Here is a 24,303-nt window from a genome sequence, read left to right as displayed (position 1 = left end):
ATCGCTTTGAAAACGAAGCCCGCGTGGACGCGCGCTTTCTCTACGTCGCAGATTGCTTTCAAGATAGGCGACCGCGCCGCCGCCGCTAAACACCCCCCAGTTTCTCGTCTTCTCTGCTGTGCCTCACACGCACCAGAAGCATGCTTCTGCCCCCCTTTCTCCCTCGTGCGCGTGAGATTGGATTGAGCCACAAACGTTGGCTGACCCTTGCAAGCTTTCACTCGCACATACAGCGTATGGCACGCGGCGACGATGTTAGCGTGTTTGGACTTGATACGAAACCTTAAAGCGAGGACCACGGCAGAAATGGAGCGTCCATAAGATTGATATCGCAACAAAATGTGCTTCTGCGCAATTACTACTTGAATTGGATTGGATTCGGCGGCGACAGCGAATTCACACCTCCTACCGGCAGCTTTTTTGCGTTACCAGAAGCCAATCTCGAAGGCCATGCTCCTGTGCGCTGCATTCGGCAACAGCTGTATTAGCATGAAATGCGTCATGATGGCCATGTTTTAAGGTCCTTATCGCCGGGTGTCGCAACTCGAGAATCGAACATCTCCGCACGTGAAATTTTGCCGTATTTGTGCCTGTGCGTGTAGAACTAGAAAGAAAATAGTACGCAATAACCATTTGATGGCAAATGAGTGACTACGGCTTAAGCGGTCAGGCATGCGGTTCAATGGGGGCTAGGTGGGGGAATCTTCGCGACTACATTTAAACTGCAATTACACATTAAGTGGGTACGTATTAACGAGGTTTGACTGTACCCGAGTTCCTTGAGTGTAGGCTGAAATAATTACCTATGTATTATTGCAGCGTCATTGTACAGGTCATGTTTGCAAGGTACCAGTGTGTGGTATGTCCCACACAGTGTTCCTGACATACATTTTTGGTTTATATACCCCGGCAATGTGTAATGGTTGAGTTATGCTCTTTCGATAGCATGTGACTCCTATATTGCTTTTGAAGTCTTAAATCCTTACCTTTTATGAGACCTGGCAATTCAAGGGAAAAGTTGTATATTTTCTTTTGTAGCTGACATGGACATATTCACTGGAGAGGCCATCGATGTTGTCGTCGGATCCTCAAGAGATGACGGAAAGGTAACTTTAATAGTCATAGAACTGTTTTTTAAGGATCGATGTTACATCGTACATTTAAGAGTGGGGAAAGAAACTGAGCTATGTCCCTTTTGTTTTTCCTTTATGGATGTAAGTAGCTGTGTATGATCCACGAACTAGATTTATGGTCGAGTACCATATTTATTCAAATCTAGGCCGGTCTCACTCCTAAGCCAGCACCTGAAGGTCTGAAGCCGGTGAAAAAAGTGCTTTTCTTGAATGTAAGCCGGACAAGTTAGGGAAACAGACACAAAACGCAAACAGCATTTATTAGTCACAACCCGTCCCAGCCCATGCAGTGTTGTCGTTGCTGCTAGCCTTGTCGCTTACCTTCTTATCATTGTCAGCATAAAAGAGCATACAATTTTTGGTGGCATTTAGTGCACTTTAGATGCTGCACTCTTCTTTGAAAGCACGTGCAATCAAGCTTCATGGTGTGTCCCATGCTGCAGTGACCCAGCTCGCCACTTGCGTTAGTTATGTGCATTTAGTACAAGCTGTTGCTGTTAGCTTATACGCTTTATCACTCGGCCAGATCGCGAAGTATTTCCGCAGGAAATCCATCCTCAAAATGCTTGATACAGACGTCAAGTGGCTGAGGCTGGTCCGTCATGCCACCTGGTATAATAGCAATGTCCATTCAAGCTTGGGAGAGCACAACCTTCATGCTGTCAGTAAGGTGCCCACAAGGACAAGGAGACAGTTCTTGGGTGACCTTGCCATGTGATCCTAATCCACTAGTCAAACGTGGCACTCGTCATCCGCCTGTTCGCATTTGCCTGTGTGGCAGCATTTCTGGGAAAGGCTTCTTAAGCCGGCAGTGGCTTTCTCTTATAAATTATGTATGCAGGCAGCTTATGTCAATCAGCTGTGCCATGCAGCATCATGATCGCATGTTGCTTTCCGCAAGTGGCCGAGCACATGACGCCCCTTTGGTGCTGTTGTCATTGGCTTGCTACACCATAGGCATACCAAAATAAATGAAAAGGGGTCAGTTTACAGCACTCTACTGCAGCCACTTTTGATTGGCTGGAGTGGCCAAGTAGAAAATCTGACCCTGGTAATATGCTTGCTCTGGTATATTTGTCTTCATTGTTCTTGTGTTCATTGTTGCTTAACACTATTGCCACAATTTCCTGTGTAAAACAGTGTCCCATGAAAGCACAACTATGCTTGCTCTCGATGCATACAAATGTACGAGAAGTCTTTGCAGATCATCTGCATTTGCTGGTGGTAGTAAAATTAAGAGTGTGCAGAAATGACAGCAGTGGGATAGTGGGCATAAAGAAACAGCTGTGTGCGAGACTAGCTTGATGGCTCCTCTAACTAAGCCGCCATAAAGCGATCTCGATGCTTGTGGAGATGGCCATTTTCGCTGCGTCTTCCAAGCCCATAAAAAAATTGCCGCCCCACAGAAGAAATAACTATAGAAAATGAAATTGTACTTCTACTATAAGTTAGATGGTGCACTGCGCTCGTAGTGACGCAGGTCTCCAAAACGGCGCGAGAAAACGTAATTGGTGGACTAATCTTTTATTATGGTAATGTCACTTGTGTGATGAAATCTAGGGTTTGACGAAAACTCGTCTGGTGAGGAAAGAACATGGCTGCATAAACGTACACTCGCCAACTGAAGAACACAAAAACAACAGATTGACGTTTTGTCACCCATACGGGTGCCTTGTTCACAATGAACGAATGCATGGTGATCTTTATTATATATGTGTTGGAAGACGTAGGGCCCTTGCGTACAACTCAGGGAGGGGCCCCGTGTCCGGTTTATTGTGTTAGTCGTAGACTGTAGTATGCAGAATGATTCAAGCTATCGGGATAATTTCTCTTCTCTCTTTCGATGATGAAAGCCGAATGCCAGTTAATACTGTGACCAGTCTTCTCATGATGCTCTGCTAGGGCGCTGGAAACCGTGTGTACTTTGGCTACATCATTGCGGTGCTGCTGTAGCCTTCTTTTAGAGTTTCCCGTCTCGCCTATGTAGCACGCCTGGCAGTCCTGGCATGGAATTTTGTAGATGATGCCGGGATATTTTTCTTTTTCGAGGCAGTCTTTGGACTCGGACTAGTTGTTGTTTTAGCTTGCTTGAAGGGACGTGGCAGATTTGTACATCATAATTTTTAAAATTCTTGACATTGACTCGTTCACGATTCGTGCATAGGGGAGAGCCGCCCGTTTCCTTGTTTTCATCGGCCTGATAGGGGGTTCAGCGGCATGCTTTTCTTCAGTCTTTATAAACTGGCTAGGGTAGCCATTGCTGACCAAATACTGCGTTACTCTCTTCAACTCAGCTCTGCGTGCGTCAGTAGTCGAGCACGATCGGAATGCACGGGTGAACAGTGTAGAGGCAACAGATCGTTTGTGTCCAACTGGATGGGCCGAATCAAAGTGCAGATATTTCCCTGTGTGGGTAGGCTTCTGATAAACGCTTGTTAAAAGGCCGGATGCAGTACGCATGACTTCAGCGTCAAGTAAAGCCAGGCGACCATTAACTTACTTTTCAACGGTGAATTCTATTGTGCTTTGGAAAGCCCTCGAAGATAAAGCCCTCACGACATTCCAGCCCGCTCCAAAATTGTTCCTGCGGTATGTCGACGATTGTTTTGCCATTATCCGCCGCAAAGACGTCATGCCTTTTCTGCAGCACCTGAACTCTTTCCAAAGCACAATAGAATTCACCGTTGAAGAAGAAGTTAATGGTCGCCTGGCTTTCCTTGACGTTGAAGTCATGCGTACTGCATCGGCCTTTCAACAAGCGTTTATCGGAAGCCTACCCACACAGGGAAATATCTACACTTTGATTCGGCCCATCCCGTTGGACACAAACGATCTGTTGTCTCTACACTGTTCACCCGTGCATTCCGATTGCGCTCGACTACTGATGCACGCAGAGCTGAGTTGAAGAGAGTGACGCAGGATTTGGTCAGTAATGGCTACCACGGCCAGTGACAGAAGAAAAGCATGTCGCTGAACCCCCTATCAGGCCGATTAGAACAAGGAAACGGGCGACTCTCCCCATGCATGAGGCATGAGCGAGTCAATGTCAAGAATTTTCAAAGATTATGATGTACAAATCTGCCACGTCCCTTCAAGCAAGCTAAAACAACAACTCGTCGGAGTCAAAGACTGCCTCGAAAACAAAAAATATCCCGGCATCATCTATAAAATTCCTTTTGCAAGGACTGCCAGGCAGGCGTGCTACGTGTGTTCTTCAGCTGTCGAGTGTAGTTTTTTTTGTATGTGTACATTAATGTTGATGGCATAATTATGTAATCATGCAGTCCTTGGAACGCAATGCTTGTGCACATTTCTATATTGCATCTAGTGACGCCACAGATCAACCTGAAAATAAAGAGTGGTCCTACAGACAACACATGTATTTGAAATTCGGCTACCCAATGTCAAGGTAGATGTTAGTGAGTTAATCGAGCTATAGATAGCAGTGAATATTCTTGCAGATCATTGTCAATTTCACAAATTCAGCTATTGCTATTTATGCTTGGGAGATTTTTATGTGGGAGTGTCTAACAGATTTTTAAAAATTTTACTGTATAATTTAGTTCTGCTCATGCAGGTCAGCCCACTACAACTAATAAATGGCCAGAATGCCAGAAAACAGTAGAATTGAGAAAATGCATAGTGTATATCGTCCAGTATAAAACCTGTTAGCTACAAGCTATGTATGTGTTATTTATATATTGCAGGTGTATGCTGGATCCGGGCAATGAATAGAAAAGGCTGCTTGGGGGACATTGTTGCGGTCTACGTCTATGTTCTGCCGTATGGCGTCCACAATGTATTGGATGCCAGATGAGCTTAAGAACAGAAGCGTGACCGGGACTTTGTCCAACAAGTCGCGATCCAAGGGAAGGACTGAGGCCAGACCAGCCGTGACACCACAAAAGTTGTCATCCTTGAAAAGTATATGAACATACTGTTCCAAATGAACTGATCTACTCATGTATAGATGGCACATGCAAATAGCCACAGTAAAAGCGAAGCTAGTGCTAAAGCACTGTGTTGCGATCATCTGCTACTGAAATATTTCATTTAAAACTGTAGAAAGAATTTGACGCATGTGAGTTAACATGCAAAAAGTAACCTGCAGTTTGGTTATTGAAAATGCAGCTTTGCAAAAATATTTCATTGAACCGTGGGCATATTGTTGGGAACTTGCACTGTGCATGCTGGAAATTATTGTTTAGATGCTTTCATTACTTTTGTACTCGTGATTGCTTTTCTTGCGCAGGCCTCCTCCGGATCTACATGGGCAACAGTGTCACGCCGGAATACGAGAAAAAATAGATTGAAAGAAGTGCGCAGGCAATTGGCGCAGAAACTCGCTGACGCACAAAGAAGGTAGTGCTACTGGTACTGATAGCTATGGGGCTTGTCCCAAAAGTTTGTGCAGTGAGCCAGCAAAAACGCGGCAGAGAATGTAGTGACATGAACTGCTCAAACTTCTGGGACAGACTTTGTATATTGACCTTTCTTTGTGGAGTTAGTGCTTACCGTATTTACTAAAAAAATAGGTCCAACATGAGTATAGGTCGACCACTATATATTGAATTAGTTGAGAAATTGAGAAAATTTTAGTCCGAATTAAGTCAACCAATATCTTTCTGTAGCAGTAGTAGTGTAAACTTAAATTATTTCTCTTAAGGGTCTTGGGTGGTGGGTGGGTGCCTCAGTTTAGAGCTCCATTGGTCTCTGCAGCTTGCTGGGCTTGATCGAGAAGAGCTCTCTGGCTCTCTAGATTTTCGCTAGCAAGCCAAACGTCCCGCTGCCTGTTACTTGGAATTTGCGCCGTTATGGGGTGAATTTAGAATTTGGAAGTCGTTGCTTACATATCCACATTACGTGGACGAGACTTGGCCGCTCCCTACACCAAGGGAAGTGGCAGGGTGTATGCATCTTGTGAAGTATTTGGATGTATGCATATGCGTGGAGGACCACACAAATAGCGAAGGAACAAAAAAGATTAGGTCTATCTTTAAGAGACGGGAAGAGAGTGTGGATCAGAGAGCAAATGGAGATAGCCGATATTCTTGTTGACATTAAGAGGGGAAATAGAACTGGGCAGGCCATGTAATGCGCGTAGGATGGATAACCGGTGGATCATTAGTTCCAAAATGGATACCAAGAAAGGGAAGCGCAGTCGAGGATGGCAGAAAACTAGGTGGGGGGATGAAGTTAGGAAATTTGCAGGCGCAAGTTGGAATCGTCTAGCGCAAGCCAGGGGTAATGGATATCGCAAGGAGAGGCCTTTGTCCTGCAGTGGACAAAAATATAGGTTGATGGTGATGTGTGTTTTTGTAAGAAGTGCCAGTACCTGGCCTGTTTCCCTGTACGGTCTGGGTGTAGGTGGCTGTATTTTTGTCTCTTTGGTCTTCGAGGATGTCGTGCTGGTGGATCAGGGGTTCCTCGTAGGGATCCTAGAGCAGTTTGGTCTGCCTTCTCATTTCCCTTGTGCCCAGAGTGTGCCGGGCACTACATTATTGCGTGGTGCCATTCTAGGGTGGTGCCTAGCATGCTGTGGATTTTGTGTGGAATTGTGCCCGTTATATATGAATGGACCGCTGCCTGGGAGTACGTCAGGACCAATAGAGATTGTTTTTCTGCCTCTGCATCTTGAAAGGCCAGCGCTATGGCTGCTGCCTCCTCCGTGCAAGCCAGAGGCGTCCGAATGGAGCCAGTTATCACTGTGGACTATTTGGCTAGTATTGTGAATTTGTTGCCACTCTACGCACGTCCGTGTAGTATATGTCTGGATTTCTTCCATGTTTGTTTTGTAAGGTCTTTGATCGTGCTTTTCTTCTGCTTTGGTTGTGTTCCCTGCTCATGTTCTTTGGGATTGCTGAAACAAATTTTCCCTCTTCTGTATGTTAAGCAGCAAAACCGTTTCTTCCCTGCTGTACTGCCCACTCAGGGGCATCCCACCTTTTACAGCAGGACCCTTCCTAGTTCTGTTGAATTCATATGCTCTCGGTGTGCCACGACCACCACCGTGGTATATTCTTCATATGTGACGTAAATACCAAGAGCGTCCACTTCTTGATGCTCGCGTGTTTTGGTAGCTCCGGAGAAGCCTCGTATGCTGCCCTGATGATGGCGCTGACTTTGGTCGTCTTGGCCTTTTTAAGCCTTTGAAAAGGGAGGCGAGTCAATGCTGCAAGCTGGATCCTCTTCGTACTTGCCAGAGAAGTCATCCTTGATGGATGCTGCACAGGCGTCCTCGGCACCCCAAATGACGATGTCTTTAACGCTGTGGAGTGTGCTGTATATGCAGCATCATTTAAAACCAGTCTGAATCTCAGCTGGCAGGCCCCCTCGCACATTCTTAACCCATGTTGAGACTTTGCTTCTCTCTAATGATGGTCCCCAAACATACTTACTTTATTAGATTTCTTAATACTAGTTTTGCTTTCTACTTTGTTGTGTATATTTACTACAGGTTACAAATAATGTACTAGTAAAGCAGACGCCCATGTGCTGCTTGAACCCAGGCGTGGCAGAGGAATGCCATTGCCTCGGTACTTTTGCTAGCTTTTTTCATGAATATAGGTAGAAATTTGTTGGTAACATAGATTGGGTAGCTTCATTAATTTCGAGAAGTAGGACCTATGTACAGCAAATACGGTATTTTTGTTTGCATGTATATGATGGCTGCGTGTGAATTACGTGCAATAAAACTTTAGAACCATCAATCAAAGGTGTATTTTCTATTTAGGAACTGTCTGACAGCATAATCAAGCATGCTTGATGACGCCACTAGGGATCGTATTCTCGGAAAATCACATTCGGAGGTAGTTTTACTTTCGCGAGAATCGGCACTGCATGCCTGCACACAAGCGTTGGGAAAATGCAAGAGCTTTCGTGGGCCGAGCCATGAACTCTCGCGAAAGTGAAACGCACCTGAACAGAAATACTGTGCTTAATTCGATATCATTGGAAAGAAATCAGTCGAAGGCGCTTAACTATGTGTTCTACATGATCACACCAGGACATTTTTTCATCTAAGTACATTCCTAAATATTTAACATTGGGATAGGCGGGTATCGGTGAGCATTGACAGCCCGTACACGAGCTGCCATGAAGTACAATGGATTCTTTGAGCTCAACTTTCTTGTTTGGGATTTCTAAAACAGACTAGCTTGGTTTTCGCTTTATTTACACATAATTCGTTATTGGAAAGCCAATCACAAATTGCCTCGACGTCAGCCTGTAATAACGTCAAAGCTTCACTGTGGCACTAATGTGATATGATCAATGTTGCGTTGTATCATCAGCGTACTGAAAAAGCCTCGAGTTTAGCTTCAGATCAGCCAAGTCGTTCACATAGATGTTAAATAAAAATAAGCCCAATACGGAACCTTGCGGAACACCATACGCAATACGCTTGAAGTCACTGAATTGGTCTTTCATCTTGACAGATTGGAGGCGTCCAGTAAAATAACCCGAAAAAAACTGTTGATACAATCCTCCAAACCCAACACTTTCTAACTTTTCTAGCATGACAGCATGGTAAACAGTATCAAACGCCTTTTTCACTTCTATGAATAGGCCAAGCACAATCTGATTATTATCTATATCCTTATGGATTAGGTCACAGCAATCCTAGGTCAACCATTCCAAAATACCGCCGGAAGCCATACTGAGCACCATTTAATATCGAGAACTTCTCACAAAAAGACACCACACTTCGGTGAATGACTTTCTCCATTATATTACTGAGCGACGGCAATATCGATATAGGACGACAGTTCATCTTGTCAGACTTCTTACCAGACATATATTGGCCTAATAATGGATATTTTAACCCCTGTGTTATGTTACCTGTTTGTGAACAGCCATTCATAATATGCAAAAGTACATTTTTTAGTTTGGAATAATTATTTATTAGATCATTCTAATGTTGTCGTAGCCAGGAGGCTTATCTAGCGGTAGGGAATTAATGATACTCCACAACTCGTAATCATCAACTGATGGCAGAAAAGCGGAATTTGCAAGCCTTCGTCCGTGGTACGTTACTGGACTAACACGAGAATGCTGTTTTAGATCATCAATTGATGACACAAATATTTCGGTAAATGAATTCGCGGTAGCCAAGGGATTTTCACTTGCAAATGCCGATGATATCTGATCCTCTAGATTACTTTTTTGGGCCTTCCCATTAGTTCACTCAAGAGACCCCATGTCTTTCTCATGTTGCCATTACACTTGCTAAACTCAGCAGAAAAAAAATCTTTTTTTTGCCAACCGTAACATTGCTGTAAGCTTGTTGCGTGTTACGCGGTACTGTTCTTTCAGAGCAAGGTTAGAAGGCTGAGATTTACAGAGATTCCATAGTTTATCTTTTTCATAAGACAGTTGCACAATATCGATTATCGATAATCGCTTATCGAACTCTAGCATACTGTCGCCGCTCCCGCCGCCCTTCGCCGCTGCAAGGTTGATGACACGCTTAGCCGTCGACGCTCGCGTGATATTAATAAAAAATTGCGAGGATACAATATACGTTATGACCTACTTATGTGGCATTCCTATTTTCGTGCGGTAAAGGCGACCCACTTGGTGAAATTAAATGGCTTCCTTCACCGCTCAGCATACGCTCGTTGCGCCAGTTCTTATCCACTTGTGATTCACCTATGACTGCTGGCTTTGCAAATGAAAATGCCCCGGCAGAAGATGCAACGATGATACCGAAGGACATCGACATCCTCTCCACTCCGAAGTACGAGGCCAGCGTGACGGGAATCACGATGAGGTCAGCTCCGACTGTACAGGCCGTGCCAACAGAGGTGGCGAAGATGAGCCCGTGAATCCGGAGGAGTGGCAGTACGAGCAGTGTCAAACCTTGGCCAGCGAAGACGGTCACCAGGAGTGTCTTGTTGGACGGCAGCCCGCGGTCTACGGCCGCTGGAAGCGTCAATCGTGCGACCACCTCGGCGATTGCTCCCGTGGCAAACACTGTTACGACGGTGGAAACAGCGGCACCTCGGTCGACGGCGAAGTCGACGAACAGAGCGATGTAGCATTCGAAGCCGAAGTTCTGAAAGATGAAGCTGCACATGACGAGGTAGATGATCGGTGACCTCAACACGCTAAGTCCGTGGCGTAACGTTCTGTGCTGCTCATTCTTAAGGGACGACGAGGGCAACAACTTTGTACTGTCTTGCTTCTGTTGCAGCGGATCGGTCCTTCTCCACTCCGGAGTGCGGGGGAAGATGCTGAAGGCAAACCCGTTCATAAGCACCGCCCCGAAGATTAAAAGGGCGCCGCGCAGTCCATATATATTCTGCAGGTACTCGAGCAGCTTGGGAAAGACGAATGTGCCCATTGTGACGCCCACGAAGTTGATGCCTGTGGCGAGGGTCTTGTGTTTGACGAAGTGCTCGCTGATTATTGTAGGGGAGACGACGAACACCATGCCGGCTCCAATGGCTGCGATCCGGTTAGGAAAGAAAACGGAAAGAATTAAAAAAAAAATAGAAAGGTCTTCAATCTAATACTGCGTTAAACGTTCCATTGTTTTGGAACACGTGCTAAATGCGCAAGAACACTGCTAGGCTGCCACGGCATTTCGTTGAACTATGCTCGATTTATTCTTTGAGTACTCCGATAACTTATAGAGGAATAAACTTCTAATGATGCCTTATACTGTCTACAAACCACAGTGACTATGCCGTCTTTGCGACTGTTCTAAAATCTTTTTTGAGCCCTTTACGCCCAAAGGTAAGTGTGCTTGATTGACTTGCCTTTGAGTGGACCACTGTTAACTGCACATTCCACTGCCTATTTAAAAAATATAAGAGCTTAAAGTAAATGATGCTTGTAAATGGCATTCACTCTCCACCGTAACCTGAAACATTTACGTCAGAAAGTCTACGCTCCACATTTTATTTTACGGTATTTACTATATTGATCAAATATCTTGCATATAGTGCTATAAGAACACTAGAAACTCTGTTAAAGGAGCAGTGGCTCTGGAGCACACAGTGTGGTTGGCATGGCTGTGCAGAAGACAATCCTAAGAGATCAACAAAGTGATATACAGGGTGCTTTCGCAAAGACTATCAAAAAGTCTGTCCTCATAGATTTCGAAATGTGTAGGGTGATGTCGTCGAAGTTAAATTCGTATAACGGCATTTCGGTGGGGGCGAAATGCAAAAACACTCGTGTATTTAGATTTAGGTGCACGTTAAACAACCCCAGGTGGTCCAAATTTCCAGAGTACGCCACTACGGCGTGCCTCATAATCAGATCGTGTTCTTGGCACGTAAAACCCCATAATTTATTTTTTTTAATTCGTATAACCAGCGGGCGCCCGATGAAGTGTGAAACATGCGAATTTGCAACCTATCGAAACGCGCTAATGAAAATTTTATTTATTATAGCGAAGCTGTTTATGGCTATGCTTCCGTGCATTTTTCGTGTGCGTGTGCAAAAATGTGGGCCGATCCTGGTGAAGTACAGAAAGGGTCCAAGTGCAATGGCGAAAACCCCTGTGTACTCCGGGTGGTGGGCTCCGGGACGTTAACGCACCATTGAAATATCCTTGTTACACCTGGGACCGAAAAAGATCCCAGGAACAAAGGTAACCCCCCCCCCCCCCCCAACAGAGGTTTTATTCCAATCTTAAAGAAAAAATTGTCGTAGTTTCACCTGAAAGGCGAAGCATCGATTGCGATAGCAAACTTGTAGAGAGCTATACGGAGTAATGATATTAGCTTTATCAGCTGTATAAACTTGGACATGCAGCAGCATCGGCAACACGCAGAACTGGTGTCGACGCCATCGGCGTTTTGCCCGCGTTCGCTCACAATGCGTGCGGCGTTGGTGACTGTTGCCGGAGCCTCTGATATAAATAGGCACTTGGTGCCGCAGCTAAACGGCGCCTCCCTTCCCTCCCCCTCCCCCACGGCCTCTCGCGCGTCGGAAGAAGGCGCGTTTGCTCTACATATATGGTGATTGTAAAGGAGAAAAGAGACGCCTACTTCTGCAGCCCTTAAGCGAGCACGGCGCAGAACGCGCGTTTGTTCTCCGCCGTGCGTTCACTCCCCGTGAAAGACGCGCCCCTCGCGCCCTTTCACTCGCACATACAGCGTCCGGCGCGCGGCGACGATTTCATCTCCAAATGACGTCATACGGAACCTCACGGCGACGGCGACGCCGACGGCAGAAATCTGCTTTTGAGTGTCCATATAACTGCTATCGCAATAAAATACCAAGGGTAAGCCAAATAAAAAAAGGCAGGAAAGGAAGAAGGAAAGGGTCAAAAATACACGAAAAGGTGAAAATGTCCACACAGTACAGAACAGTCCGTACAGAACAGTCCCAGCAGCACCTAACAGGCTGACGTCATGGACCCAGTGATGAAGGTCGAGGCAACAGCTGATGGATGAACTAACGGTGGGCGACGTGATGGTGGTAAATCTCCCGCGATGCGGTGATCACTTCACTCACCACCAACTTCTTGAACAGCTTAAGGTAGGATCGCGACCAGATCCGATGCATGATGGCGTTATTCTTTGGGTCCCACGAACCCACGGCATTAACGATGACGGCATCTACGGTCGCACGCTGGTACCGTTGTGCAAGGTGGAGGCGCACGGGTTCGTAGTTGGAAACTTTGGCAGTGCGGGCTGTGGAGAAGGCATCGCACCTGTTGTGGAAGGGACAACAGACGTCCAAGACGATTGCCTCCTCGCTGCGGGCCACGACGAGATCGGGACGACGGCTGGTGTTGCCGACTGGTCGATTCTCGTAGATGATGGAGAACCGGTTCCGGCACGCAGTGCGTAGGCGGGCCACGATGTTGTTGTTGCGGGCCGTGTACATCGGGCTCTTCGACATGCAGTGTCATGTCGAAACCTTAAGTGGGGTAAGGTTTCCCTCTATACCCACAGACTTTGCACCGCTGATCACGGCTGGTCATCCACGGGCAGGCTCCGTTGAGAGGTAGAAGGTTCAGCCTGGCTTTGTGTATAAAGCGCCAGTCCGCAAACCGAGTAAAGGACCCGGAGTGTATGAAGTGGGAATTGGCGGGGCCGGCGGCCACGCACTGCAGCACCTTGCTTTGGTTGGGCTTATTCTGTAGAACTTGGTCCCTGGCAGCCGATTGTATGGCGCAAAGCGTTCGGATAACCTTCCTGCGGTGGGACGAGGTGAGAGGTTTGTCACCAAAGGTTATCCGGACGCCCTCAGGGTGCAGTTGCCACATGACATCCAGGCGGCGGGACGCTTTGCGTGCTTCAGTTCAGGTGGAACGAGTTGCGAAGCAGGCGCCCGGAAGTCGCCCTCCGTGGACCCGCTGAGGTAGTCCTCGACGTCTCCCTGTTCCGCCGGCCGGCGCAGACGCTTGGACACCACCTCGAACAGACCCTGCGACCTCATATCGCGAAGTTCCAAGTCCCAGGACGTCAGCAGCTTGAAGCCGTTGTCCACGCGGCAGAGATCGCCGAGTTCAGCAGCGAGTGGGATGGCTGCTGCTCCCGAGTGCGGGCTCTCCCGTAGAGGTACTCATTCGACGCATTGCTGGGTAGGTAAAGCATCCTCTTGAGCAGAGGTCGCAGAGCATCATCGAGACGCTGCCAGTCATCCTTTCTCAGGGTGCCGCACCTCATCATGAAGTTCAACCCCAGGGAGACGAAGGCACGGACTGCGTCCTACCTCTGCGAGGGGTCAAGCATGCATGTTAATATTGCTGTACACTTCTGAATGGCCTGGTCGATGATGTTGATGTCGTCATTGAGAATCCGGAAGCCCACCGGGCGACCCAGGAACTTCTGTGCGTCGAAGTCAGCCATTGCAGGGATGGTAGTCCCCGCGACCGTGAAGCTCGAGGGTCTCGTCCCCACCGGGTGCACGCCGCTCAGGTGCTGGGAGCGGCAATTGTGGGGTTGAGAGCGAGACCGAGCTCGGACGCTAGAGCTTCAATGCGGTCAATGCGGGCCTGCAATGCCTCGGGACTGGCCGCCAAGGGCGTTAGGTCATCGGCGTACGCCAGGATATGATGCGGACGATCGCCACCCTGGATGTCCCGGATGATAGGGTCAACTACCAGGTTAAACAGGAGCCCGCTGAGCGGACAGCCTTGACGGATCCCGGCAAAGATGGGAATAAGCGCGGTGATGCCGTCGGCAGCGACGATCCTCGTACGGCTATCTATGTACAGGTCGGTGATGATGTCGACGAATCGACTGCCTGCGCCGGCCCCTCGAAGTGCATCCAGCAACGCCTGATGGGGAATAGACGCGTAGGCGTTAGTAAAGTCAAGGAAAGCGACGCAGACATCCCCACCACCGCTGCGGGCTTTGTCCAGCCGCTCCTGCAGGACGAAGTTGTGCTCGAATACCCCGTCGTGAGGGAGGAACCCCTTCTGGCAAGGGGAGAGGACGTTGTGTCCCAACAGCCAGTCTTGCAACCGCCCCCCTAGGCACTTGGCGTAAAGATTGGCGGCCGTGTTGCCAAGTGCGATAAGGCGCCAGTCCGAATTCTCGGGATGACACCAGTTTCGAGATATTAGTTCCCGAACTTTGCGGAAAAATGCATTGACATTCCAGTTAAGTTTGTGCTTGAATGCATAACGCGACGTTTTGTTAAGGAACTAACTGGAACGCCAATGCATTTCTCCGCAAAGTTCGGGAATGAATATCTCGAAACTGGTGTCATCCCGAGAATTCGTTCCATGTGGATCCGCCTTGCCAACTCCACGGCTACAATTTGTGAATTGCAATATGGGCCATCAGGTAATTAGTTAAGAACTTAATTAGTGAGTTTTGTTAATTATTCCATTATGCATTTAAATTTCTTGTGCAAGTTATGTTCGCCTCTTCGAGTAGACCAGCTCATGAACTACAGGTTTTCCCGCTCAATTTAATCCGAACGCCAGCTATTTTAATCCAAGCGCCAGTCAATTTAATCCACGCACCACACATTTAATCTACGCGCAAACTAATTTAATCTACGCGCCAAGTATTTTAATCCTCACGCCAGTGAATTTAATCCAAAGTGTAGGTCCACTTGCGGGGTGTATAGGAAGTTCAAAATAACGACATGTTATAATTTTGCGCAGACCAAACGTAACTGAAGTTGACTTATTCATACGCTACGAAGCATACTTCAAACCACATGAAAAAGAGTCACGTGACATAACGTAACTTTCTTGAGGCCCTCATGGGTCATTCCCAACCATATTGACATGGATATCAAACGAACGGGCTTCGAAGAAGCTTTGCGATGGTGCACACGTAATGAATGTCAAACCAGGTGGCAAAAAGGTGTCACGTGACCACGTAAATTCGCTGGTCCATGCGTGATTCCCAACAATATTGACATGGATATCAAACCAACGGGCTTCGAAGAGGCTTTGCGATGGTACACACATAGCGAACGTAAAACCAGGTGCAAAAATGGTGTCACGTGACCTGACGTATAAATCGCTGGTCCATGCATGATTCCCAACCATTAACATGGATATCAAACGAACGGGCTTCGAAGAAGCTTTGCGATGGTACACACGTAACGAATGTCAAACCAGGTGCGAAAAAGGTGTCACGTGAACTCACGTATATTTCGCTGGTCCATGCGTGATTCCCAACTATATTGACATGGATATTAAACGAACGGGCTCCGAAAAAGCTCTGCGATGGTAACGAACGTCAAACCAGATGGGAGAAAGGTGTCACGTGACCTCACGTATAATTCGCTGGCCCATGCGTGATTTCCAACAATATTGACATGGATATCAAACGAACGGGCTTCGAAGAAGCTCTGCGATGGTCCGCACGTCGCATACTTCAAACAACGTCAAAAAGAGTCGTGTGACATCAAGTATATATATATATATATATATATATATATAAACTTTATTTGGCTGGGAAATATTTTAAGTATAGCGGTGGTCGGAGCCCCTCAGTCCAGGACCCCACTGGCCTCTGCCGCCTGCCTGACCTGGCTAATTAAGGACTTGTCCTGCCAAGTCGGAACGGGCGAGCTGTGCCTCCCACTGCTCCATTGAGATATTAGTTGGCCTATGAGGGTGCTTAGTACACTCGCAGGTCACATGTATTAGTGTAGGTATGCCACCGCACCAAGGGCACGTGACCCTATAGCGGGTGGGATACATGGCATTTAGCAGTTTTAGATGGGGGAATACCCCGGTCTGTATATTGCGCCAATCGGGGGCCTCTTCCCCGCTAAGTTGTGGGTGAGGCGGCGGGTATTTTCTGCGGACTCCGCGCTGATGAGCAAGGATGTCTTTTACATTTAAATTGATGGGATTTTGTGAGGGATAGTGTGAGGGGTTGGGGTTCGAAGAGGACGCCATCGCTCGGTTAGTAGACGCTCGAGCTTAAGCGTTAGCCTGTTTGTTCCCCTGTACCCCCGCTTGTCCCGGGCACCAGGTAAGGCGATGGCGGTGGTTGAACGATTTGGGGGTTATCGCGAGGCTAGCCGCAGTCACGTGCCCCTTAAGAAACATGCAACATATCTCCCGGGAGTCAGTGACCACGACCGAGTTCCTTTCCGAACGCTCCGCGTGAGCGAGCGCGATCGCCACTACTAACATTTCGGCCGACGTGGGAGGGAGCCCGCCGTGGTCGACGCGGTAATTTGCTGCTGGCTGATCGCGTTCACGACTGCCAGGGCGTACCTCCTTTGGTAGCGCTGCCCGGTAGCCTCTGCATACGCAGCTGCGTCCGTGTAGTACGTATTGTACCTAGAGTTTTCGGAGTACATCGACTGAATATGTTGTGCGCGTGCTTTGCGCCTTTCCTTGTTGTACTCGGGATGCATATTCTTGGGAATTAGAGCTACTGTAATTTTGGATCTCACCGAAGGAGGGAGAGGTACGGCCTCTTCGGTGAGATAAATCGGGTATGCTGGGCGTATTAAGTCGTGCCAATATTGCCCTACCAGTTTTTGTGAAGCTGAGGCGCTCCCTCTGTCGCATAAGAGTGGCCTGCCTCAGTTCGTCGAAAATATTGTGTACACCCAAAGCTAGCATGCGCTCCGTGGAGGTAGATTTAGGCAGGCCCAGAGCCGCCTTGAAAGCTGTTCGAATTATCGTGTTGGCCTGCCTCTCCTCTTCCCTGTTCAGGATTTGGTAAGGCAAGCCATATGTGATTCGCACAATCACTAAGGCCTGTACGAGCCTTAGGGTATCGATTTCTCGCATTCCCGCCTTTCTATACGTCACTCGACGTATCATTTGGGCTATGTTGTGGGTTGCGGATTTGATGGTTTTGAGCGTCTGTGCTGCTCTCCCGTCGCTCTGAAGCCACAAACCCAGGACTCGCATCGTAGGTACCTCTCGGACCATTTGGCCCTCAACCACAATGTTTGTTAATCGACCCTCTGGATTTGTAGCCTTTCGCGTGTATCCGGATGAGCTCGGATTTTTCGGGCGCGCACTTCAGCCCGCTCGTTCGGGAAAATTTCCCCACCGCTAATACCGCGGTTTGGAGCGTGTATTCTTTATCCCCTAGGGAACCTCTGCTCACCCACAGCGTGATATCGTCAGCGTAAAGCGTGTAACTTAGGTTGGGTATCCGATCGAGATCGCGCGCGAGGCGACACATTGCCATGTTGAAGAGCAGAGGAGATATTATCGCTCCTTGAGGGGTTCCTTTGCTCGGCATTTTAAATATCTCCGATGTGATTTGGCCAAACTTGATGCTGGCCTCGCGGTTGGAAAGAAACGCCCTTGTGTAATAATTGTAGGTGCGCTCACCACAACCAGAGCGTTCGAGTTCCTCGAGTATTGCGCCGTGAGAGACATTGTCGAAGGCTCCTTTGAGGTCTAGTGCTAGGACTAGTCTCTCGTCACCGTACGGCATATTGGTTAGAATTTCGTCCCTTAGTAGGAGGAACGCGTCTTGACACGATAAACCTGTGCGAAATCCTATCATGGAGTCTGGGAAGCAGCTCCGCTCTTCCAGGTATCGCTGTAGTCTGCTGTGGATCACCCTCTCATAGAGCTTACCGAGGCAGGACGTGAGCGATACCGGCCGGAGGGCATCGATCGAGGGATTCTGTTTCGGTTTGGGGATCATGATTATTTTAGCCAATTTCCATTCTTGGGGCAAATCTCCCTTGACCCAGTACGCGCTATTGAAAGTATTTGTTATTTTCGCTAGGGCCACCGAATCCATTTTCGAATCATTGAATTTGTGATCGTGTCTGGGCCCGGTGCCGAGTTTTTAACTGCGGCTTGCGCCGCTTCGTACACTTCCGCATACGTTATTTTTTCGTCTAATTTAGGGTTGGCCTCTCCCGCGTATGGTCTCGCCATGTAGGGTGATCCCGCCGCGGGTGAGGGTCCTATGTATTTTTTCTGAAGGACGTCGACTAGTTCTTGGTCTGTACCCTCGAAATTGTCTGCTATAATTTGGAGCTTCTTGTTATTCTCAGTACGTGTGCTCATTGGGTCTAGCATACTCCGGAGTATTCGCCACGTACTGGTCGTTCCCAGTGTCCCTGATAGGTTTCCGCAGAGGGTCGCCCACTCGTTTTTAGCTAGCTCGTTGGCGTGGCCTTGGGCTTTCTCTGCCAATAGAGCGATGCGTTGTCTTAGGTGTTTGTTTAGGCGCTGTCTTTTCCACCTGTTCACGAGTTTCCGCCTCTCTTCCCATAGGCTGACTAGGGTGAGAGTCTATCACCGGCGCCTCCGCTGTGCGCTCTATGGCTTTGGTGGTGTCCCCGTGCACACTTGTTGAAGGAATTTAGTCCAATTCCGCATGTTGGTCGGGGCGGTATCTGAATCCTCCTGTGCCCTCTGGAGTTTTCTATAACGAGGCCAATCGGTTAACTTGGTGGTTCCTATTGTTCTCCGTATGTTGGGTGTGGAGAGCGCTATTCTGATTATGTCATGATCGCTTCCCAGGTTTTCGTCGAGGGAAACCCATTGTACGTCTCTGACATTAATTGTATATGCACGGTCGGGCGCCGTGTCTGTGCTGACGCTGTTACCCGTGCGCGTCGGTTTGCCAATTTTATTGATTGCCTGTAAGCACAAGGCTGTGGCGGTACGCTCGAGTAGGAACCCTTTGGGCGATTTTTTCGCGTATCCCCATAATATATGGGGCCCGTTAAAGTCCCCCACTATCACCGCCTTATCCCTGGTGCCCGTTAAATCTTTTGTTGCCGAGAGAATTTGTGGTAGATCGTCCCTTTTGCTTTTGGGAAAACTGTACAAGTTTGTGATTATTGTGTGTGCTTCTTCGTTTCTTTCACATCACACTGATAACTGTGGAATGAGTATCTCCCTCAATTTGTGAAAGTGTTAATAATTGAGCGTTTATAGACTTGCTCACCAGCGTGGCGACCTTCGAATTTTGGGGATCGCTCAGGGTGTAGTATCCCTGCATTTTGGCCGGCTTGGCTCCGACCTCCTGCAGACATATCACGTCCGGAGCGATTTCGAAGTTTTTGATAAACTGTCGGAGCGCTGCCGCTTTCCTGGAGAAGGAGCGGCAGTTCCATTGCCAGCTGTCCAATTGTTCTGAATTTGTTATTCGTTGTGGTTTCCTACTTTGATTAGCCATGTTGATCACTCTTGTTTTATGCCCGTGAGGTTTCCGCGTCCCAGCTATCAGATTCTGTTATGCTGTGGCTTATTTTAGCTTTTGCCGAACCCGCTCCAATCGCAATTGCGCGTTTTTTGGTCGGAACAGCCTTCGTGACTGCCTTTAGTTGTTCTGCCACAAATACCTTATGTTTTTCAATATCGTTCGTGCATAGCTGCTGAAATTCCATTAGTTTTTGATTGACTAACGTCATCATTTCGTGCATGAATATTTTTAGCCCTTATGAAAATTCTTGTTGTATTCTAGTAGAAATTCTATTGACGTCCTGTTGCTCAATCAACAAAATTTTGGCTGAAATACCATTGTCCCTTCATTGTAGATTTTTTGAGCAGTGTTGAAAAGTTGCCACCGTGGAACCATTGTAATTTCATTTACGAGTTATTGCGTTGATTTGATATGGAATTTCTATGAAATAACAATTGTAGTTCTACGAAATTCCCATAGATGAACTATGGTACTTCCATGAAATGGAAAGTGGAATGCAACATGAAATCAATGAATCTTGATATTCTCCACTGACATCTTCAAGGTTCATTTCTTGGCTTTCCATTACAAGGCCTCTTTCCCTGTAGTGTTATGCAAAAAGAAACTTCCAACTTTGTGATTAAGAAAAAGCACATGAATCGGGGTTCTTTTGATACATACAATGGGCTCTGCAGTTTATTTGTCATTTATTCATTGAATTCCCTTGCGAGCATTGAGGAAAGGCTGTTCTTTATGTATGAGATGCTGGCCGAAGGGAACTTGGAGCTTGAGTAGTCTGAAAAAGAAATACAGCATTAGACTACCATTGAAGCATCAGAATTTACAAACCTAATCTTGTTTGTCACAAGCACAATGTCTAATAAAAGAAGAACTTGCTATATATATGCTTAAATGCAGGCTACACTGCTACTGTAAGGCCAGTATTAAAAAACCCAACTTAAGTTGAAGCACATGCTTGACTTAAGTGACGCCTGTCGTGAACGCACCGGAGGAAAAGCCGTGAGTGCTCTGGGCACGTTCACGCCAGGCGTCACTCAGATCAAGCCAGACATGGGGTTTAACTGAAATTGCGTTCTTGAATACAGCGGTAAGTCGTAAAAAGAAATTGAGTCCTGAGAAAACATTCAGTGGCTGCGCATACACTAGGCAGCTTTCATGCTTTGAGGTATCTGCAATTCAACTTTGCACAGTGCCTTCAAATTGCCCTATCACACAGTCATTCAGCTATACTTTGAGCCAGAGTCTGCAGTTATCAGGTGTGCATCATAATGTTGTTAAGAGTGGAGACAGAATGAAGGTAAACATCTCAGTATTGACGCCAAACTCCTTGCCTCGCCGGAAACACAGGTTGATGGGATAGCAGCTACTCAGTGAAATTTTATATAATTCACTTACAGGTACAGTTGACCCTCGTTATAGCAAAGTCAGTAAAATCGGCACTTCACTATATGGAAATTTAGTTGAATGTAAATTCGACCGTTTATGCATTTAATTGTCACAGACACAATTTTCTTACCCGGATGAGGGAGTAAAAATGATCAAATTATCGGGCAATTGGTATAAACAAGCTTCAGTGACAAAAAGTCGCAGTTTCCCAGGAAAGGGGAAGCAGTGATAGTGACAGCAAAGTGTCGCACACTTACACGAAGGTTGACAAGCCTTGTTAGTGAGCTACACTTAAGATTGTATGATAAAACAGCAGAAATAGTAAGCCTAAGTGAGAAGTGTACGAGCTTGCTTTGAATTGCTTTGTCAACAAAAGAATTGTATTTTCTGAACGTGATCTAGAGTGCACAAGGCCCTTTACCGTGCACGTAAGCGTGTTTTGCATGCATATAAAATTGTGCGCCCGTTGCTAATAAAGCATTGGTTGAAGCTAGCGCTTGTGTGCGTCCACTCGCATGTGCTTGTTGTCAATGTGCTTAAACAATCCTAATAAGGAAGTATGGTTTGTAGAAACATTCGCTTACTAATTAAACTAGCAAGGATCGTGCCATGCGTGCTCACACAGGCAAACATGAACAAATCTCACTCGATGACTGCAACCACTCGCCGTCACAACACTGCAAACAAAGGAGAGTGAATGCTATGGCCTCTTCATTCAATGCGTTTCCAAAAACGTGATATTACACGAATTCCAACACTAGGTGTGTGCGAAGACTGTGGACGAGTGGCTGTGCACTCTTCGTGCATGCGCTGCCATGGCTGAACACCCTTTTGTCAATGCAGTGAAATAGCTAAAGGACAAGTGCCGAGGTTTAGCAGCCGTATACTACAATAAATGAAAGAGTGCAAATACTTCAAAAGATGTGTTTGCGTGCACTGGGGCATGACTTACGTAGCACTACATCAGCTGGCATGTGTTACATACAATGACTGCTCATATAAATGTAAGGAATGAACCATATGAGTAGATAGAACAAAGACAATAAGTAAACCAAACTGCAAAAAACAAAAACAAATCAGTCACATAGACACCAAGAGGGCTGCCCAGCTATGCTTTTGCATATCTCTTACAAAATACAGCATGAGGAGCTGCCAATTTTTAAAATAGCCATTCAAGACAGCAATTTGCAGTTGCACCTACAATGAGATCGACACACATACCAATCACAGCTTGAACACGAACAGGGTCCAAGGCCTCCTTAAGTGGTTGGTCAATGTGCAAATTACTTCTGCCACCCAGCAGTGTCCTCCCCCGCAGTTCATCCTCTGTAAAAACAATTCGCAAAAGAGCCCTGGCAAATTTGCCAGGGCCACTTTCACAGGCACGGCTCAGTTGCTCAAGCGTGCCTTTTTCCACAGTGACGCCCCCCCCCCCCCCCCTATGTCGACCTGGGAACATAAAAAAATCATTTGGGAGTTAGTGCATAAACTTCTGCAGAGCAAGAGATTGAGCATTTGCTGGCAGCTTCATATCTAGGAACAAATAGCAGTTTGAAGGACTGAAACGATGCGGTAACCTGCAGCAGTTACTGACATGACTTACAGCGACAAGTTTTTAGAGCGCAGCTCTTAATAGCCTGGTTACTGCAGTGAACATCAGCGGCGGCGTAACCAATCGATTGAGCAAAACAGCAAAAGATGGAAGGCGTGAACCGCGAACGGCGCAGACCAATGAGAGCGGCTCCTTCAGTGACGTGCGTGCAGGAAACTGGTTTCATGCGGACCCGCCCGTCCACTCCATGCGGCCTTGTATCTGGTCTCAGCCGAACGGCTAGATTTGTACTATCGTCTGCTCACATCAGCCCATCGCTCGCGCTTTTTTGGTCTTGTTTCGATTGTCATGGTTAGCAATTCTTTCTGATTGTGTAGCACTTTCTGGAAGCCAAGCGGCACGACCGATTGCACTGGAACCTTAGACGAGTCATGTATAAAAGCCGACGTGTTTTACCCGCAGATCAGATATACGACAATTGCCTCTACTACATGTCTCTCTCAAATTCTTTGCCTGAAAATATCGCGAAATGAAAACACGTATAGGGCCGCGCTCATATTTCACATTAGGGAGTACTGTAATCGTCGGTATCTTTTTTCGTCCACTTTCATTTTCCTTTATCATTTCTACACTTAAAGAAAAACAATAACTTCCCCTATGCTATACTTGGCATATCTGTTGGTTTCACCTCAATGTGTTTCACAAAAGTGGGCCTTCAGTTCCCTTTCTCCTTCATTTCATAGCAAGGGTCTTGAATCACGCAGGTTTGATGCCTTAAAATAACATACGACAGTTTATTGGTCAGCTGCCTACTCATAAAGTTCACGTTACCGCTGCCTACTCATAAAGTTCACATACTACGTGTTACCATTGGCCAGAAGAACGTTCCGCATCCACTGGATTGGCCTGAGTGGCACTCGCTAACACTCCTAGAGCTACACACACATAAATACCAAAGAATGTGGATGTTGGAACAGTTGCCAGACTTGGAGCTTGCAGAGAACTTAAAGGGTAGTGCAAAAAATGCATTTTTCTCACAGTATCATTTCATGCATTTATGACACTAGCTAAGACGGCGGATCGGATCTACCTTTGGGCAAGCAACAACAGGTTCAGCTGCTTGTTCTGTTTGGGTTTCGACCTTTCCCAGGGCCTTTTGCAACCTTTTCACCAATTTGGCTCCCTCTGGAAATGCAAAATAAATCAGTTATGAAACTAATCGTGTAAGGTTCTTTAGTGCACACCTAAATCACAACAGACAGGCGCTTTTGGATTTCACCACAGTCAAACTGCACCCACGTAAGCTCGATGCAGCCGACCTAGGTGCAGTGAAGGTGTTTGGGCACAAAGACAATTTTTCAGTCATTTTAAATTGAGACGCACCGATACACTTCTTGTTAGTGGCTATGTCAGTCGTAGAAGTTTTTAGCAAGTGTTCTTCCTTGCTAAGTTCACATCTGAGCTCCAGCAGGCCCATTCCATTCAGTTCTTAGAGCTTTGCATAATTTTTAATGATAGTGACCACATCTGCTGGACTACATGCCAAGATCCAAGAAAGCCATTCTACCCTTCAATTCCTCACATTCGAAACTGATTAAGAGGGGAATCGTAAATCATGTTTGAGGTCGGCTCTTGTGAAGTCCTGCCTTCACAG

The 24,303-nt window shown here is 46.9% G+C and overlaps 1 protein-coding gene across 1 annotated transcript; it reads right to left on the bottom strand.

Moving 5' to 3' along the window:
- Positions 1 to 9,666: 9,666 nt before the first annotated feature.
- On the bottom strand, positions 9,667 to 10,566 carry LOC119444354 (monocarboxylate transporter 12). Its single transcript, XM_037708762.2, has one exon. It carries the CDS (start codon positions 10,564 to 10,566, stop codon positions 9,667 to 9,669), a length of 900 nt encoding a protein of 299 aa, XP_037564690.2.
- Between the last annotated feature and the right edge of the window lie 13,737 nt (positions 10,567 to 24,303).

This window comes from Dermacentor silvarum, chromosome 3, assembly GCF_013339745.2.
Source record: "Dermacentor silvarum isolate Dsil-2018 chromosome 3, BIME_Dsil_1.4, whole genome shotgun sequence".
Classification (NCBI taxonomy): Eukaryota; Metazoa; Arthropoda; class Arachnida; order Ixodida; family Ixodidae; genus Dermacentor; species Dermacentor silvarum.
This window is presented reverse-complemented; position numbering and strand designations above follow the sequence as displayed.

Excerpts from the sequence above, each read along its gene's own strand:
- LOC119444354 (XM_037708762.2), bottom strand. The coding sequence starts at position 10,566 with ATGGTGTTCGTCGTCTCCCCTACAATAATCAGCGAGCACTTCGTCAAA.